Source organism: Lagenorhynchus albirostris, chromosome 11 (genome assembly GCF_949774975.1).
Source record: "Lagenorhynchus albirostris chromosome 11, mLagAlb1.1, whole genome shotgun sequence".
In the NCBI taxonomy this organism is placed as follows: domain Eukaryota; kingdom Metazoa; phylum Chordata; class Mammalia; order Artiodactyla; family Delphinidae; genus Lagenorhynchus; species Lagenorhynchus albirostris.
This window is the reverse complement of record NC_083105.1, coordinates 7476359-7489221: the sequence shown is the minus strand read 5'-3', so window position 1 is coordinate 7489221 and position 12863 is coordinate 7476359. Positions and strand designations below refer to the sequence as shown.

Below are 12863 nucleotides of genomic sequence, written 5' to 3'. Positions count from 1 at the left end.
GATATGCAAATCTGAGCTGCTGATCGTTGACGCGCCATCACCCCACGCGCCGCTTCGCGCGCCGATTGGCCAGGACAAGCCTGGTCCCATTGACAACAAACAAGGGGGCGCGCGCGGCCTGGGGGCGGGGCCACAGAGGGCGCGGGTTGGGGCGGGGCAATGCCGCCCCGCCCCGCCCGCGCGGCGCAAACATGGCGGCGGCTGGCACCGGCCGGTGAGGCGGTATCCGGCGGGGGCTGTTGGGTGTCATGGGCGGTGACGGCGGCACCGCCCCCGCGTCTCCCTGAGCGGGACGGCAGGGGTTCCTCTGCACCGAGCCGGGCGATGGACGGGAGCGGAGAGCTGGGCGGTCTGGAGACCATGGAGACGCTCACGGAGCTGGGCGACGAGCTGACCCTAGGGGACATCGACGGTGAGTGGTGGGTGGGTGGGTGGGAGTGCGGGGGCGCTCGGGGAGGAAGGGGTTACGGCGGCGCGCGCGGGTGCGCGTGCGCCCACCCCCCGGCAGCCCCGTCTCGCGCGGGAAGACCCTGCAGGCGCGGTCGACCCGGCTGTCCCCAACCCTTCCGGGCGCTGTGGGTTTGAGCCCCTCCCGGCCGTTCCGCTCGGGCAGGCCGCGGGATCTGCTTCGGGGCGCCTCGTGTCCGGAAGCGCAGCGAGGGTCGTGGGGTCGGGAACGCGGAGCCGGGGGCGTCGCGGGGGCCTGGCGGGAGCAGCCAGAGGAGAGCGCGCGACCGCTGCCTCCTTCGCGCTCCTACACGCGCGGTGCGAGGTCACGCTTGCCCGCCCAGTGGCTCCGCGTCGCACCTGTCACTCCACTCCCGACCGCGTGGGCGGCTTTGGGGTTCCCCGGGCCGGGACCCCAGGCTCTGCGCCCTCACCCCTGGTCTTCCCGGGGTTGAAACAGGGCCGAGTCTCCTGGCGCCTGGGAAAACTTTGGGCAGCGAGCGGCTGCAGAAGCAAGTTGCTGATGAAGCGAGCGGTGGCGGCGGAGTGTGGACGCATCTCTCCGGGATAGAGACCCGGGCGCTCCTGCTGTTGCGCTGCAAAGGGAGTTGAGCAGCAGGAATTTTGAGCTGTGGCCCCTCGGGGACAGGCTGGGGAGCGGGTGGCCTTTGTTCCGGCGACCTTAACAGCGGAGAGGAAGAGCTGGTAGGAGCACAGGGATCATTTTGTGATCACGGAACCCAAAGTTTGGAGAGGGTCAGCGACTTGCCCAAGGTCACCCAGCTGGTTACGGAGCACAGTTCCTGGGCCAGTGTTGGTGTCGCTGCTACATCAAGCTTTCACCTGCTCCTTGGGGGCGAGGAGTCCAGTGAATAGGTTAGTCATCATAATAATAACTCTGAATAGGTGGGTTCTTCTGATATTCTAGGCCCCAAACGCTTAAATTGTTTCACTTATTCCTTACTACAGTCCTTTAAGATAGATACTCTTTTTGCTCCCATTTTACAGGAGAGTGAGGCCAGAAAATGTTAACTCGTTTAAGGTCGCTCATTTTAGATTGTCCAGAACCCATACTCTTAATCAGTAACTCAGGTGCATTGTGCTCTTGAGTTTACAAAGTGCTTTCATGTCCAAGATCTCACTACAGCCTTGCAGGCAGGTATGATGACTACAATCTCATTATACAGATGAGGAAACCGAGGCAGCAGAAGATTCTCTTCCAGGGGAAGAGATAGTGGCAACAGCTAATTGAAAAGAATCCGTTTCCCATTTTGCTTCTGTAACATTTCACCCCTTGGCCTGACTTTTCTTTCTGATTTTGGTCATACAGGCAGTGTGGTAAGACCCTTAAATGACGCCCCAAGTCTAACTACAGACTTTTCCACTGAATGCTCAGAAATACAGAAATGTGTTGACAAATGGGGGAGGGAGGTTCTTGGAACTTAAGGGCAGCTAACATGTTTTGAGTACTTAATGTGCCAGGCACCGTGTTAAGCAGTCATTGCACATTAATGTCCTCAATCCTTAACAAGTACCATCAGGTAGAGACTGCTTGTTATACTACATTCATCCCCTCTTCATAGATCCTGAAACTGAGGCTCAAGGCAGTTCATTAACTTACCCAAGGTTACACAGCCAGTAAGGAGCATGTCCTAAACTGTCCACTAGCAACCTCACACAAAGAAATTCATGTGCATTTTGCATTCCCATTCCAAAACTGATTCTTATTTATCTTAATTTGTAATGTGTTAAAGTACCTGGTAGTTAAGTATTAACCTTATCCCTATAGATTTCTGAGTAATATGTATGTTGTGGAAACTACCACAGTGGTTCCATGGCTTCACAGGGCTCCATATTAGATTTGGGAGAAAATGGCTCCCTGTCTTCACTGGTCAACAAGTATTCAAGTGAGAGCTGTAGGGAACATGAAAAGATAGGAAAGATAGAATTTTATGGCTTTGTGGAGTTTGAGATGAATAATAGTAAAACTGTAGTGCTGAGTATAGAACAGCTCACAGTTATGCAGAGCAGTTAGTGAAAGTAAGCGTGGAGGGAGCTTGGTAAAGGCTGGCTTACCAGGAAGACCACACCAAGGAGATGGCCCTGGATGTGGGTCTTAGAGGAAAGAAGGGTTGGGTGGGCTGAAGGCCAGTGGTCTGCAGGCACAAATATCCCTGAAAACTTACCCATCCATCTCCCTCCAGAACATCAGCCCCATGAGGGCCAGGGCCTTGCATTTTGTTTCTTTCACCTAGAATTAAATATTTGTGGGGTGCCTGAATGAATCCAGGGACCTTGAGCTAGGCAGGATTCTAAGTTATACTAGACTCAGCCCTTGGTGTTGGTTTAGGTCAGAGCTGGCCAGCCCAGATGCTTCTAGGAGCTGGTTGGGTGAGGAAGAAGAGATGCTGTGGGTAGTGGGGGAGAGAGGGTATGTGTCACCTTGAGAGCACATGCCAGCCTCTAGGAGGTAGCCATGTGGATGTGAGGTGATGATCCTAAGAAGGTGATGGGATGGGGATAAGAAGTGGCCATTGTGCAAGGTGCTGGATGTGACAGGACATGGCCTCAGTGAAACTTGGCCCTGAAGGCAGAGCAGAGGTGGAATCCTAAGATCCCATTAAGGCTTTGATCCTGGGCATTGGGAGGGCTCAGAAGCTAGCAGGAAGAGCTGGTTTGGGGAGGTGATGAAAATTTGTCTTAAATGGACTGAAATTGAGGTGCTAGTAGGAAATGGGAGGCAGATAGGAGAAGGTTAAAACTGGGGATGGAGATTGAGGACTAGTCGCCCACCCATATTGATGAGTTGAGTATAGAGGTGAGAGGAGAAGATGGAACCGGAGGTCAAATCAGGTGAGGGAAACATAATAACCTAAGGGGAAGTGAGCTTTTTGAGGAGCAGTTAGTGGATGATGGAGATAGTGCTGCAGAAGACAGCACGGATGACAAGACTATGAAAGGACTCATGGGATTTGGCAATTAGGAGTTCCACCTTTGACACAGCAGTCAGATGGGGTGGTCCAAGGCCAGGTAAACCAGAACGAAGTCAGGAGTGAGCGGGGGGCGGGTGGACAAGTAGAGGCAGCTGTTCTCCATGGAGAAGGTTGAAGCAACTTTTCGGTGAGCTAATTTACTTTCTGTCCTCATGGATTTGCCTATTCTGGACATTTCATATAAATGCAATCATGCAATATGTGGCCTTCTTCACTTAGCATAACGTTGAGGTTCATCCGTGTTGCAGCACGGTGTTCCCTTATATGGATGCACCATGTTTTGTTTATCCATCCATCAGTTGTTGGACATTTAGGTTGTTTCTACTTTTTGGCTATTATAAATGAAGCTGCTGTGAGCATTCGGGTACAGGTTTTTCTGTGGACATATGTTTTCTTTTCTCTTGGGTAGATCCTCTATGGTTTTTGTTGCTGTTTGTTTTTTCCTAGCGCTCATAGTAGCCCCATTTATTCACTTGCTTACTTTTCATGTTCCCTAACTAATGCAGCCTTAAATCTTGTGACAGAAACTCAGTTTGGTGGTCAGTTTTTTTTTTTTTTTTTTTGCGGTATGCGGGCCTCTCACTGTTGTGGCCTCTCCCGCTGCGGAGCACAGGCTCCGGACGCGCAGGCTCAGTGGCCATGGCTCATGGGCCCAGTCGCTCCGTGGCATGTGGAATCTTCCCGGACCGGGGCACGAACCCGTGTCCCCTGCATCGGCAGGCGGACTCTCAACCAGTGCTCCACCAGGGAAGTCCAGTCAGTTCCTTTTATCGCCCTTGTTGATGTCTCTCCTGGGGCCTTCCCTCTTTTTGCCCCATCTGATGCTTGTCTAGGTCTGCTGTTTCACACTTATCCTGGGTCTACCCTTACCCATCACCCGGGGTCGGGGGCGATGTTGAAGCCCTTGTTCCCTAGTTCTTGTTTTTTTTTTTTACTCCCTTGTTTTGATGGAGCACATCCTCCAGTAGCTTCCTAAGGAAGTGTACTTTAGAGGTAAATTTGTGGGGCTTTACCTCTAAAAATATATTCTGACGTCTCCAATTTGATAGTTGGGGTGGGTTTAGAATTTTAGGTTGAAGGCATTGCCTCATTGTTTTCTAGCTTCCAGTAGTTGAGAAATCTGATACCATTTTAATTCCTGACCCTCTGTGTGTGACACGTTTTCTCTGAAAACTTGTGGGCTCTTGTCTTTGTCCTTGGTGCTCTGAACTCCACGATGATGTCCACTGATGGGCTGAGCTGTCAGTCACTGTCCCTGCTTGGTGGGCTCTGAAGGGCTCACAAAGTCAGATACCTACATTCATGCAGTCCTCTTGCTGGTAGCCCACCCTGTGCCCTAGGCTTCAGAGTAACTTGCTGTTCCTGAGCCTTTGGGTGGCACTGTCTTGGGCCTCTGCTGGCTTCTCCCAGCAGTCAGGCACTGGAGAGGCGCTCTGTAAAAGTGTGTCTAACGAGGAAAGGAAGGCGCTTCAGGTTGAGGTGTTGGGTGGGCCCCTAGTCGAGGTGTCCACATCACTGGGAAGATCGGAGTGGCCAGCCTGTGTCGGGGAAGGTGTGGCCAGCACACCACTGGCAGGGAGGCGAGGAGACGGGTAGAAACTGGCTTCGTGTCTCTCCAGTGAGTCATACTTCGGAAAAACTGCTCAGTGAGGTGAAGCAGAGATCTACTTTTTACCCCTTTTTGAAGATGTAAGCTTTCTCTTGACACTAGAACATATATCACTGTTGCTAGTGTTTGGCTTGAAAGAGCTGCTGCTGCTCTTACCTTATTTATTTTCTGCCAGTTTTTAGCGCCTGGTCTCATCCGGTTCCATTTCGTGGGATACGTCTTCTAGGGTTGCTCAGACCACTGAACCAGTCTCCTGGGGTTTCTCCTTCTTCCTGGGTCTGTTTGGTTTCACCCTTGACAAACGTGTTGCATTCACACCTGGGCCTTTGGTCCAATGTTCTTGAGCGCTGCCTGCCTCTCATGTCAGTCTTTTCTGTCATTCTCATACTCAGCTCAGGTCTTGGCATTTTTTCTTGGCATTTTTAAAAAAGTGTATTTTTGCTCCTGTATCGAATAGATCTTTTCTTTTCTCAATTTCGTAATTTAAAAAAGAAGTTCTTAAGCAACTTTATTCAAATAGCGCTCCCTGAATATCAAATTGTCTATCCTGCTGGATTCTTGTCTGAACTTTATTAACGTGCACATGAAATGTTACAGCATTTTCACTTACGGGTTGCTGTATGTTGAAACAGTTGAGGTATAATTGCCTGTGATCCAGTGTAATTCATCTGAGGGGGCAAATACCTATCCATGTCCCCGTGGAACATTTGCATCATTTGCAGTTTTTCATTAACATAAGTACTGTTGCCCTGAACACAGATGAGCAGATCACTTTGGAGTCAGTTCGTTGGTGCGTGTTTCTCATCAAGGACTCTTCAAGTGAAGAGCTGGGTGACAGCTCTTACACACTGCCAGCTGTAGCCCTTTCATTTTTTAAAACTTTTCCAGTGTTATAAATTACTGTGGTGATTGGAACTTACCACTTGGAAAATATTTTCATCTTTTCAAAAAGGTGATACATTCATATGACAAAATAAAAAGTATGAAAGGGTACTGTGAAAAGTCTTGCCCCCAGCCCTGTCACCATCTGCTTAGGGCCCACAACCCCAAGTTATTAATTTTTTAGTTTCTTTTACATCCTTCAAAACTTAATGCAAATAGAAGCAAATAGCAAGTATGGATTTTCATTTTTGCCCCCCTTTTTATTTTTCACAAATAACGTGCTATAAGCTGTGTTCTTCTGCAGCTTACCCTTTTTTTTTTCCCACTTAACAGCGTACCTTAGAGATCTTTCCAGTCTTTTTCACTGCTGCATGGTTTTCCATTGTATGGATGCACTGTAATTCATCCAGTCCCTTTTTGCTGGACATTTGAGGGTGTTTCCAGCCTCACTATGAAAAACATGCTGTGGCGAATAGCTGTGTAAATTCGTCACTTCACACATGTGCAGGTGTTGGAGCAGGATAAATGACCGGAAGTGTGCGTCAGGGTGGGGTGGTGATATCTACACCATAGGTGCTGTAAGAGTCAAATGAGATAAAACATGTGAAAGGAAGGGGCAGGTACTAACATCCTCTTCTGGCTCATTTGTGGTTTTGATAGATCTGTCAAACTGCTCTCCTCACTAGATGTACCAGTTTACTCCCCCACCAGTGTGGAGGAGAGGGCCTGTCCTTCTCAGCTTCCGGCTAGAGTCTGGAACTCTAGTCCCTTATTCTGCCTGTCTCTTTGCCACATGTATGCCAGTTAAGGGCTGATGCTGCCCCAGCCCCCCAACAATGCACATGTATAGACCCCTCTGTCCTGGCCTCCTGGTTCCTCGTATTTCTTTTCTATACTTGAGACCACTGGACAGTCAGTGGGCAGCCACCAACTTTCTGAGCAATCCCTTCCTGTGCCTCTAATGTTCCCTTTGCTTGCCCAGGACCCTAGTGGTTGCGGCTGTTTTACTCCTCTGCTGCCTTTGGTTTCTTGGAGTGGTCCTTTGTCTGGTTTGCTTGCTCTCTATACTTTTAAAGTTGCTCCTGAAGGTACAGCAGCAGTTCCTTATTTTCAGCCCTCTGCCTTGGGGGACTTGAAAAATGACTTCTTGCTTTACATTGTTTCAGTGGGACTCTTTCCTGTCTGGGTTCCTTTTCTTGGTGTCTTGGTGGCAGCCCTTGCTGCCCCAGAATTTCAGTGCATCCTCCATCCTCGCATAAAAATTCTTTGGGGCTCTCCATTCCTATAAATAGTGTTCTGGAAGTTGCTTCCTTTCATTCTGATTCTCTTCAGACCACCTTTCACCAACATCTGCAGACGTTTTAGGAAATGCCCTTTTGTTATGAATAGCCTCACTTCTCACAATACTTTCCTTTGAACTTTTAAAAGTCAATTGTGGTAGTTTTTCTGAGCTAGTTGGGTGGGCTTTCCGTGATTATTTGTTGGGCAGGACTGAAATTGACTTGTGATTGCTGTTTTCCATTGTGTGATTCTTACAGACATACACTGTATTTGATAACAAATATGGGACCGTTTCATCTTGATCCTACAGGTGTACCATCATTTATCCTGAGGTGCATCAGTTTTCTAGGTGAAGGTGACTGTCTTATTCTTTATTAATTACTGACTGTCTCTGCAGTCACTGCTGCTTTTCCATCCTTCATGAGGTTTTGAAATCACACTGTAGGCAGCACCCGCTACATGCCCAGCACCATGTCTGGTTAGACCTGCAGTTAAGACCCTTACAGAGGGCCTGTTTTGTGCTGGGCTCTGGGTACAGCACTAGCAGGGTAAGCAAGGTCCCTATCCTCACACAGTGTGTATGGCCCTTTACCTACATTGTCTTTTGCTCTTAATTTTTTCTTCAATTCCACGGTGTGTTACAGATGAAGAAACTGAGACCCAGATCACAACTAGTAAGTCATAAAATGGTGACCTCGGTCCACACAAGTCCAAGTCCAAAACCCATGTACTTTTCCTCTACTCCATGCCAAATCCCCATCTGATGTAGCGGGCTTCAGAGTTGTGAACACAAGGTGGAGTGGTGGGCTGAGGCTGGAGAGACCCAGGATCCTCTGCTCAGGTACACATTCAGACCACATGTGTTTATCAGGAAGGGTCTGCCCTGTGCTGGGCACTTCAAGTGACTTCCCCTGGGTCCTGCAGCACTTCTCTAACCCTTAGTTTCTGCTGTGGGGTGGGGAGTGGGGATGTCTGCATCACAGGTGTTGTAAGACTTGAGTGAGCTACAGCACATAAAAGGAAGAGGGCAGAAAATAACATTCTCTTTGACTCTATCTGAGAATGAATGAGGAACTACAGTTTGCAAGTTGACTCTTAGGACCAAGGGCCCTTTTTTAGAATACAGTTTTGGAATGTTTGTTCTTTTCCTTTTGAAGGTGGTGGATGGGACACAAAGGAGCAGTCACAGAACAGGGTAAAGTGTTCCACTTCTGGACCACAAGCCTCAAGGGTTAAACTTTGTTGACATGATGGAATTTTTTAAAGAGTAGCAGATCCCAGAGCCTGGGCCTCAAAGTAAGGCTCTCTGGGGAACCTCTGTTTAGAAACTAATCCTAAACCATTGAAGGGCTTGGAAACTGGAAAACAGGACTCTTTCTGCATCTCTCAGGCCTTTGGAATTGCTAATGAATACATGTCTAAATGTCCCTTATAATCTGGCTTCTGCATCTGGTCTGTTGGGTTCAGGGTCTAGCTTGGAACAGTGATGAAATTCCTCTGGCTACTGAACCAGATGTGGAACTGCCTTGTTAAACCAGTGTCTTCTTAGCTCAGGCCCTCACCATCCCATAGCAACAAGTGGAAATAATGCTTCTTCCTAAGTGTGGACATTCCTACGAGGCCTTACACTTTACAGAAGTCCTTCTGATACATTTGTCTTCCTAACAGTGCTGTGAGGCGCTTGATTTTTATATCCATTTATATCCATTTTGCAGATGAAGACATAGAGACAGATAAAATGATTTGCCCATGGTTTACTGGGCTCATGAAGTGGAGTCAGGAGTTGAACTTGGGCCTTCTGACATGGCCTCCTGTACTCTTCCCTGCCCTGTGGGAATGAGGTGGGAGATGCCCTGACTCAGGAAGCCTGTCTAGGAGCCCCTGTTCTGGTCAGTAGTTGTTTTAAAATTTTTAAATTTAATTAAAAAAATTTTGTTCATTCCAGTTCAGTGTGAGTATCCACTACATTCGCAGCACATCACTAGACTCTGGGGTGTTAGAGATGAATGAAACTGTCCCAACTTTCACGGAGCTGACATCTAAGCAGCCAGTCAGAATACAAAGCAAAATGCAGAAGAGGCCAGAACAGAGGAATAAACTCCAGGTTTTTGGAGCACTAAGGAAGGGAAGTAGGAAAATCTTCACAGAGACTTTGGCGTTTGAGCTGAGTTGTGAAGGGTGAGTGAACAGCATTTTAGAAAGGAGAATTTGGAAAGGCAAAATGTTCATTTTGACAGAGCTGGACCAAAGTTGGGAATAATTTGGCATGTTCTGGGCATATGTGATTCACTGTGGCCATAGTACAGTGTAGAACAGACGGTCTCAAACTTTAATGTGCCTAAGAGCCCCACCGGGGTACAGCCACTTTGAAAGGTTTGACCACTGTGCTCAGGTGATTTGCAGGCTATACTCTTGATGACTGTTGTTTGCTGTCTTCCTCAAACACAGCTTTGATTGGGTCCCTCTCCTGCTTCAGTGTGTCCTGTGTCAGTCAGGAGGCTTGGTGATAAGCAGCAGAAGCTGCCTCTGGCTAGCTCAAACAGAAAAGGAGTTTATTGGAAGGATGGTGCACAGACTGATCAGAAAACCTGGAGAGTCAGACTTGGAAAATGCGCTGGAGCCAAGGGCAGCTCAGCAGCAGAGTCCAGCTGAGGAGAGCCTGGAGCAACCTGTTTAGGACCGCGCTGCCTCAGCGATCTCTGCCTTGTCTCTGCTTCCTGGGGTCATTCCTGCAAGAGTCATGTTCCTGGTGGGATCATGCATTCATCAGAGCCGACCTGCAGGAAACCTTACCACCAAGACCACCCAGTGGGCGTTCTCCAAAAGGAAGATCAGGGTGCTGATGGGAGGGTCGGGTTGAAGGATGACAGACAAAACAAAAGTTGCAGATGTCCACTATGTTTTCTGTGCTGTGCCGTATGGCACCGTTAAGGCCTTTCACAACTTAAGTGTAAGCAGCTCCACCTCTCCACTCTGTTCCATGTGCTGTCCGCTGCATCTCCTCCCAGGACATTTCCTGGTGCTGTGGTTTTGCTCAGACTGTTTCCTTTGCCTGCAATACATGTCCCTCTCTCTAACTCATGAAAGTCTCTTCACCCTTCTAGGCTCCACTTTCACTGCCTGCCAGGATGGGTCAGTCCTCTCTCTGCCCTCTGACAGCCCTTTCTTTGTGAGGCACCTGTCTGTTCTCGCCCTTGTCATAGTTTGTGGAGTTGGTTGGATTTCTCCGTCTTCCCTGTGAGGTTGGAGGTGGGAAGGGAAACGACACTTCGGAGCCCTTCCTCTATGCTGGGTCCCACTCCCGGCACTGCAGTGCACAGTTGTATGCGCGTGCTGGGTGGCTGTTTGTAGCATGATTTAATAACCTGCTTTGCAAGTATTATTTTTGTCCTTAGTTTGAGGGAGATTTGGGGGTGTGGTAATGAATGGAAGGGTACGTTGGTGAGTCGTTGGGGGTGTTTCACTTTTGCCTGAATGCTTTAAGGACTGAAAAAGGTTGAGATCCCCAGCTCTGGAGACTCTACCCACGGGAAGACAGTTCAGGTGAAGAAGTGGCTTTTGCCAGACATTGTGGACACTCAGTCACCTGGCATTATGTGACTCCAGGCCCTCGAACAGGATTGTGGGGGAGCGTTCCTTGGCATCTTACTCTCTGTTCCTCAACTTTTAGCCTCTTGTTCCAGGAGAGTGAAAGAGAGAACAGTGCGATGCGGGTGGGAGCAGACGAAGGGTTGGGAGCTACAGGACACCTGGGATGACACTCCTTCCCTTCCCCAGCTGGGGGTATTTGTTCTCATTTGAGAACAAGGCTCTTACTGAGCATCTGTCTGATGCCAGGCTCTGTCTGGTGACGTCTATGCAATAATAGAAACGAAGCATCTGTCCAGTATGGTGGCTAAGAGCTTGACTCTAAATCCCAGCTCTGCCACCTGCGGACTGCGTGACATTAGACAAGTTACTTTAGCTCTCTGTGCCTCATCTTCCTTGTGTGTCAAGTGGAGGCGATGATGGCATCCATCTCAAAGTGTGGAGATTAAGTGATGAAATCTGTGTGAAGTGCTTAATGTAATTGCTGACACATGGTAAGAGCTCAGGAAACATGAACAATTACTATACTATTTTTATTATTACTGCTAGTAATTGGCTTGAGTTTTTTCTTCTTAATTGTTGTTCTCAAAGTCTGTTCTTGACCTCTTTCTAAAAGCAAGCATTTCAAAGTAATAAATGGGATAAGATGGACAGCCTTTCAAACGGGGAGTGTCAACAAATCTGATGCCTTTAATTTGGTGTTGGGTAAGGGCTGGAGGCCTGGGTTCCCGGCCAGGACACAGGGTGGGACTGTCGCATGAGTGGGGACATTCTAGAGCCCAGTTGCTGTGAGGTGGGGCAGCCCCAGGGGTGGAGGGACTCCTGAGAGGAAGCCCCCCAATGTGCTTGTTGGGGCGACTTCTGGAGCAGGGTGCCTGCAGAAAGAGCACCGGGCCTGGGCGAGGGTGGAGGAGGCTCCTGCCCCAGCCTGCCGCTCGCTGACTCACCTGCCTCGCACCCCCTCTTTGGACTTGGGCTTGTTTCTTCCTGTGTAACAAGCCCTACCACCATCACCCCTTTCAGGCACTCCTGTGCCAGGCACTGTTCTAAGTGCTGTGCATAGAGTAACTCATTTAAAAGAGTGCTTGAAGCTACCTCATGGGGTGATTTGAATTGTATACCGCGACGTGTGGAACTGCTAGCAAGGTGTTAAAAGCAGAAACAACTGGGGACTTCCCCGGCGGTCCGGTGGTTAAGACTCCGTCCTTCTAATACATGGGGCTCAGGTTCAATCCCTAGTCAGGGAACTAAGATCCCGCATACCACGTGGCACGACTTACAACTGGGTGACACTGCTAATGAAGTTCTTTTCTAGTAAAGAAAAATAAATCACATTTAAACTTTGTCTATAAATACACCCATACTCACACACAAACATGAGATAAATCGCAGTAAAAATCAACAACGGAAGCTTTTTAAGCAACATACTCCCAACAGGTTCCTCTTGCATCGTGTGCCGTTTTTCATCCCAGCACTCAGCAGCTGGCCCTGGCGAGTGTTTACACAGGGTTTCTTTGCCAGAACATGTGCCTCTTGAAGGTGTTCAGTTTTGTGTCTGGCACATGGTAGGCTAAGTTAATGTTTGTTGAGTGCATGTCTTAAGGGATGTGTCTTCATTGATTTGTTATTTGTTTGAAGAAAGAGAGGTGTTCTAGAAGGGAGCATCTTGTCAAGGCAGAAGGTCTCATTTGGAGAATAATTTAATAATTTGGGAGGGAGGTATACTTGCAAAATGCAGTCAGGCAAAAATCTCTCTACTCCCCCATGAGTCAGTTACATGGGTGTTGCCCTGAGATGAATCTTCTTCCATTAACATTGAACTTCATATTGAGAGTAATGAGATGAATTACATTAAGTGCCCCCCTCCACACACACCCAGATTCCCCGTACTTTACTGTCACTCCAGGTCTGTCTTGCATCTTTCTCCCAAGTTGTAAAATCCAAGAAATGTTTGTTTTGTAGGGAAAATAGAGTGCATAGAGGGGAGACTCAGACAAACCTAAATACAGATATAAATTCAGATCTCAGCCCAGCCACTTTGTAGCTTACATGAGAGGCTTGTG

General features: G+C 48.6%; 1 protein-coding gene across 2 annotated transcripts in view; it reads left to right on the top strand.

Moving 5' to 3' along the window:
* Positions 1-159: 159 nt before the first annotated feature.
* SREBF2 (sterol regulatory element binding transcription factor 2) overlaps positions 160-12863 on the top strand; it is a 60478-nt gene continuing 47774 nt past the window's right edge. Inside the window, exon 1 of one of the 2 annotated variants that reach the window (XM_060164999.1) lies at positions 160-412. In XM_060164999.1, the coding sequence (XP_060020982.1) occupies positions 160-412 (253 nt within the window). The remainder of the gene's footprint in view (positions 413-12863) is intronic. The other variant, XM_060165000.1, reaches the window with a different exon arrangement.